The 6,025-nt window shown below is 55.6% G+C and overlaps 2 protein-coding genes across 2 annotated transcripts; one reads left to right on the top strand and one right to left on the bottom strand.

Moving 5' to 3' along the window:
• Positions 1–437: 437 nt before the first annotated feature.
• On the top strand, positions 438–1,964 carry gpr61 (G protein-coupled receptor 61). The gene has a single exon (XM_007899414.2). The coding sequence runs from the start codon at positions 609–611 to the stop codon at positions 1,947–1,949; it is 1,341 nt and encodes a 446-aa protein (XP_007897605.1). The 5' UTR covers positions 438–608; the 3' UTR covers positions 1,950–1,964.
• Positions 1,965–4,240: 2,276 nt separating this feature from the next.
• On the bottom strand, positions 4,241–5,423 carry LOC103182529 (putative serine protease 45). The gene has a single exon (XM_007899594.2). The coding sequence runs from the start codon at positions 5,333–5,335 to the stop codon at positions 4,241–4,243; it is 1,095 nt and encodes a 364-aa protein (XP_007897785.1). The 5' UTR covers positions 5,336–5,423.
• Positions 5,424–6,025: the final 602 nt, after the last annotated feature.

Below are 6,025 nucleotides of genomic sequence, written 5' to 3'. Positions count from 1 at the left end.
AGACACCAGGAAGTATTTCTTTTCACACAGGGGGAAGAAGGCGGCTTGCGATATTATCAGCAGTGAGAACTACCACAAAAATGGAGTCAAATTTAGTCAGCAGTTCCCAGTGTTGGTGGTGAAGGGGGTGTTTACTCTCCCCCCCGCCCCCCCCTGATCAGTGATAACAACTGATTGTTGATGGTTGATGTGAAAATTATCCCGGGTGACAATATCACACTCTGAATTCCCTCCGTTTCTCTCTTCGGTTCCTAACCCATTTGCTATGTCTCTTCCTAGAGGTTTCTGATGATCCGTGAATGAGTGGTTCCATCCCCTCCGGACTCCTCGTCTCCGCCATCAGATCGACCCGTCACAGCCGGACGGACAAGACCCTCGCCACCCGGTGGGCCGGTGTAAGGGGTGGGGTTGTAGGCGGGGCTGATCGGGGTGTGGGGGGCTGACAGCTGGTAACCGTGGCTCTTGGAGATGTGGGAAGGGCCCTGTCATCTGACCAATGACCAATGCTAGACCAGACATCGCCCACCAGTGACACTCCTCTCCCCAAAGAGGATGGGTGATGGACTCGCAGGAAGGGCTCTGGGGTCTGTTACCTGCCACTCACACCCATGGCTGCTGCCAGTCAGGAAGGATGGACATGGAACGGTTCTGCTGCGGGGAGGCCAAGCGAAGTCTCTCCCACGTCAACAGCTCTGAACGGGAGCCTAGTGTCCGCACCTACGGACATCGTTTCCCAATCTATCGGCCTCTTCTTCATGTTGCTGGTTGACCTGGTGGGAATCATTGGGAACGCCGCGGTGATCCTGGTGATTATCCGGACTCCGCTGCTGAAGAAGTTTGTCTTTGTTTTCCACTTGTGCCTGGTGGATCTGCTGGCAGCCCTGGTCCTGATGCCGCTGGGGATGGTGACGAGCTCGGGGCTGTTCGGTAGCATGGCCCTGGGGGAAATCTTGTGCCGTATTTACCTCTTTCTGAACATGTTGTTCATCAGCGCCTCCATCCTGTCCATCCTGACCATCAACGTGGAGCGTTACTATTACATCGTCCACCCCATGAGGTACGAGGGCCGTGTGACCGTGCGACTGGTCGTGTCTGTCATCGTGTGTGTGTGGATCAAAGCCGCGCTGATGTCGGTGGTGCCGGTGTTGGGCTGCCTGGCTCACGGCTCCTCCACACACAGGAGCCATTGCTGCTCCCAGTGGAATGTCGACAAGTACAGGAAGGTCTTTGTGGTGTTCTTCAGCGTCTTCTACTTCTTGTTGCCGGTGTTCATCATCCTGACGGTGTACTGCGGAATGTTCCGGGTGGCCAGGGTGGCGGCCATGCAGCGAGGGCCGCTGCCTATCTGGCTGGACACCCCAAGGCGACGCTCAGAGTCCCTAAGTAGCAGGTCCACCATGGTCACCAGCTCCGGCCTCCAGCGGAGCTCCCCACAGAGGACCTTTGGGGGGGGCAAGGCTGCGGCGATCCTCGTGCTGGTGGGAGGACAGTTTGTCTTGTGTTGGCTGCCATTTTTTGCCTTTCACCTGTACTCAGCCATGACCCCAGGTCTGGGCCCCGAGGAACCCTGGGAGGCCATCGTCACCTGGATCGGTTACACTTCCTTCAGCGCCAATCCCTTCTTCTACGGCTGCCTGAACAGGCAGATCCGCGGGGCTCTGAGCAAACACCTCAGCTGCCTCTTCACCCCGGCCGTGGAGGAGGAGCCGGCCTTGCCCAGCCGCGAGGGCTCCATCGAGGAGAACTTCCTCCAGTTCCTGCAGCGCACGGGCTGCACCACGGACACCAGGGCCTCCAGCCCCAAACCTGACCAGCCCGCGCTCGCCTTCCACATCCCCGGCCAAATCCTGGAGGAGACGTGCGAGTTCCTGGAGCAGCAGATAGCCAGCGACTTCAGTGTGTCCAACACTTGTGTTAAACTGGGGCGCTCTCCCAACCACGAGGTGTAGCCCTCCCGCTCTCTCCCCCTCCGTCTCTCTCCCTCTCCTTCTCTCGACTGTCACATGATGTTTACAATATAAATCTATGTTTACGCGGTGGCTTTTCCTACCTCGAGGCTCAGTCTTGTTCATCGCGAGGATCACAACCAGTTTTACCATCACCAGGTCTCACTCCCTTCCCTTTCCAGCACTTTATTGTGTCGAATTTGATTTTTTAAGGCCTCCCGTCGCCCCACTTGCCTCCCCTCCTCCCTTGTTCCCCCCACTCCCACCTCCCTCATCTCCCCTCCCCCCTTGTCTCCCCCCACTCCCACCTCCCTCACCCCCAGTGACCGGGAACCACGGAAACAGGAGGAAACACTCGCCTAATTGAATGGACACAAAATCATCTTCTGGACAGTCAGAAGGTTAATGGCTCGGGCTCCTCGTGTTGTGATTTACGGGAGAGATTTTGTAAATTAACACAATCTTTCGCTTTGTAATTTCTGGAAAATTCTAATAAATGAGGTTGGTTATTTGTGGGGATGGCGCTCATTCCTCTTCCCTCCGATCGAAATCCTTCCGTCCCCTTGGCATTCTCTGAAGAACCTTTAACATCCACCTGAACAGGCACAGATGGGACCTCGGGTTAACATCTCATCCGAAGGACGGCACCTTCGACAATGCAGCACCTGCTCAGCTGCATTGGAGCATCAGGTTAGACTGCGTGATTCCAACCTCCCCCGACGTGGGGCTTGAACCCGCAACCTTCTGACTCAGAAATCACTGGATCCGCCACGGAGCAGGAAGGGTTAACCGCCGACTGCGTACGATTTCTTGTGTAGCCAAACACAGGCATGAGTTGCCGCTTCCGATGGGTTTAGCTGGAGGGAAGGACCTGTGACTGACTGAGTCACTGCTTTTCATGTCAGATCAGAGAGTGTGACGGGTACCGGCTTCTGAGGGGAGGCGAGGGCTGACCTTTCAGCCACCTCCCCATTGCCCAGCGATGAAAGTCTGCGCGCGGGACTCTCACCACTTCTAACACTTGTCATCTGGTTACCTCAGGATAAAATGTCACCCTCTGGGGGGTCCATAATTCCCCCCCCCCCACAAAGTGTCTGTGCTGACACCCGGCCCAGTGTGTGGGGCTGCATTGTCGGAGACGCCCACCTTCAGAGGAAACGGTCCTGTTTACCTGTTCGGGTGGGCGTTAAAGGATCCGGAGATTTCGCTGGAAAAGAGAAGGGAATTTCTCCTGTTGGCTGCCGCGTTTCGCCCACAAAACAGACGGTCACTACACTTCACAGAGTGTCCTACGAAGCACGGTGGGACGTCTCAAAAGACGTGATCAGGCGTTGTGTCAAAGACCAGGATTATTAGTATAGCAATCCCCCAGCTGGACATTTATTCTTTCTCTCCAGCACATTCACAGTCAATCTGTCTGTCTATCTGTCTCCCCACCACCACATTCACACAGGTTCTGTTCCCAGATATACATCCACAGCTCCTTCCTGACATTGATTGTAATTAAAAATTAGTCGTTAATTTACCAAAATAGCCTTTCGAGCCTCGTTTCCATGGAGACGCAGTGCTGGAATCACTTGCCACAGTGACTGGAGGAGAAGTTCAATCTAATTGCTGTAAAAATAGCAGTCCCGCGCATTCAAGCTTTCACATTCCGCAAGCCCGAACATACCAACCACCAAACCTCACCTGGTCATCATCCATCTCCCCTCCGCTCAGTCCCCCGCTCCCCCACTCCCTCTCCTCCTGCCCGTTCCCTCTCTTTCCCCCTCCCTCCTCTCCCCACCTCGCAGCCACTTGTGAAACATTCCCATCGTGGTCCAAATAACATCATTCATAATAATAATGATAATCCTTGCATTTGATACAGCGCCTTATCACATCTTTGAGACGTCTCAAAGCGCTTCACAGGATATACTGTAAAGTGTAGTGACTGTATATTTTGTGGGCGTAACACGGCAGCCAACTACGCAAAGCAGTGTCCCACAAACAGTCGTGAATTGAATGACCCAATTCATCGCCGCAAAAGAGAGAAGAAAATATTCTCACCACACACTCGGCACGATATTCTAATAAATATTTAATATTCATATTTAATTAGAAAAGACTCACAGGCGATGGAGCCCTGGTTTGGAATCTCCCGGTTTCTTTATTTAAAGAGATTCCCCGAGGAAGAAAGGGAACAGGGGAGGAGTTTTGAGGGGGGTGGCGGAGATGGGAGAAGTGTGGGGGGGGGGAGGGGGAGAGAGGGGGAAGTGCTCAGCATCGCATGCACTCGATGCATGTCTCTCCCATCACGTTGGCAGCAGGACCAGGGTCAGGGAGCAGAGGAGCAGTCTGCCCCCAGCGAGGGGGAGGGGTTGGCTGTTTGCAGGGGTATCTGTCACATACTGCGGGGTGTTGGTGGTGGTCTGCTCGTAGGCCTTTTTGATCATGTTCCACGACCAATAGTTCTGCATCATCTGAGCAGCAAAGTTGTCAGCTTTCATCTTGAGGGACTTGGCCTGGTGAGTGATGTCGGTCTCGGAGCCGTAGCGGTTGATGACGAAGCGGGCGCCGTACTTGGCTGTGGTGTTCTCCACCCATTCCAGGTAGGACTTGGTCAGGGTGATGACTCCGGGCCACATCCGGTCACAGTCGCTGACCCAGTTGACGACGCCGATGAGGAACCAGCGGTTGGTGTTGGCCGGCTGGCACACCATGGGGCCGCCCGTGTTGATGTGACAAGTAGCTGTGTCGCTCTCCACAAAGTCCACGCACATCATGTTCTGGGTCAGCATGCCGTTGTAGAACTTGCTGTTGCACTCATCGAAAGGGAGGAAGAAGACGGAGGTCTCCTGGAGCGTGTCTGAGCTCTCCTCCCCCATCTTCATCCAGCCCGTCACCATACAGATTTCCCAGTCTTTCTCGTTGAAGGTGGGGTTGTCGGGGAAGCAGACGGGCCAGGTGTAAAGCCCAAACTGGATCGGGTCCTTCATGCGGATCAGAGCCAAGTCGTTCACTCCCGTCTCCTCGTCGAAGCTCTCATGGAGGATGATGTCGTGGGGGTTGGAGTACAGGGCCCAGTTCTCGGGGCTCAGGCGCTTGTTCAGGCCCAGCACCACGATGATCTCCTTCAGGTTCTGCAGCTCAGGGTCCAGGAAGCAGTGAGCAGCCGTGATCACCCAGAACTCGTTCAGGATGGTCCCTCCGCAGAAATGCTTGTTTTCCGCCACCATCTCGAGGCTGACCTGCCAGGGCCAGGCTCCCGGCTCCAGCTCTTTGCTCCTCACGTTGCGGAAGGTCCCCCTCACCCCGGCCCGGCGGGTGCCACACTTCAGCAGGTTCTCTGTGAGCAGCGGAGTGGCCAGGAGCAATGCCAAGACCAGTGCCACACTCGCTAACCGCATGCCCACCGGGGAATTCAGCGCATCGCCGTGTGTGTGCAGACAGGATGCTGTGAGATGTGCCCTGTGCCCCCCCACCTCCTCCACCCCTTCCCCTCCCCCCTCCCCGGGGAGCAGGGCCTGTCAGACACAGGGCTTTTGTTTGCTCACCGCCTGCTTCACACACACGCAATGTAATGTCACATTGCACCAACAGGAGACAGTGTCGTTGGGGGCAACTATGAAGTCACTGAGGACATCCCATCATAAACACTTGTATCACTTTCCTGCACGACAGCCTCAACCCACAGCACCCCCCCAACAACACTCCCCTAATGCCCCCCACCCCTGACATCCCCACCTGACATCTCCAGCTCTCAATGTTCTCCTGTTCCCTTGTCTGCTCCCACCCCCAATCCTCGAGCCCCGGCAATGAGCTGCCCCACTGCTGCCCTTCTGAGCCAGGAGAGGAACGATGGATAGGGTTCGGAAGCAGGGAACCTTGGCTGACATTATCCCTCCCTGCCACATGTGTGTCACATGTTGGGAAGGGGTTAAATGCCAGTAATAAACTGGGGAGAGTTAGCGCGGACACAGACTGGAATGTCCCCCCTCTCGCTGTCCCTCAGGGAAGGGCTGCATTGTCAAAGGGACCGTCCTTCAGACGAGGCACGAAACTCACATCCCACCTCATCTCCCTGGTGACAATTGGCA

This window comes from Callorhinchus milii, unplaced genomic scaffold (genome assembly GCF_018977255.1).
Source record: "Callorhinchus milii isolate IMCB2004 unplaced genomic scaffold, IMCB_Cmil_1.0 Scaffold19, whole genome shotgun sequence".
NCBI lineage: Eukaryota > Metazoa > Chordata > Chondrichthyes > Chimaeriformes > Callorhinchidae > Callorhinchus > Callorhinchus milii.
This window is presented reverse-complemented; position numbering and strand designations above follow the sequence as displayed.

What these genes read in the sequence shown, in the direction of transcription:
- LOC103182529 (XM_007899594.2), bottom strand. Translation starts at nt 5,335, where the DNA reads ATGCGGTTAGCGAGTGTGGCACTGGTCTTGGCATTGCTCCTGGCCACT.
- gpr61 (XM_007899414.2), top strand. Translation starts at nt 609, where the DNA reads ATGGCTGCTGCCAGTCAGGAAGGATGGACATGGAACGGTTCTGCTGCG.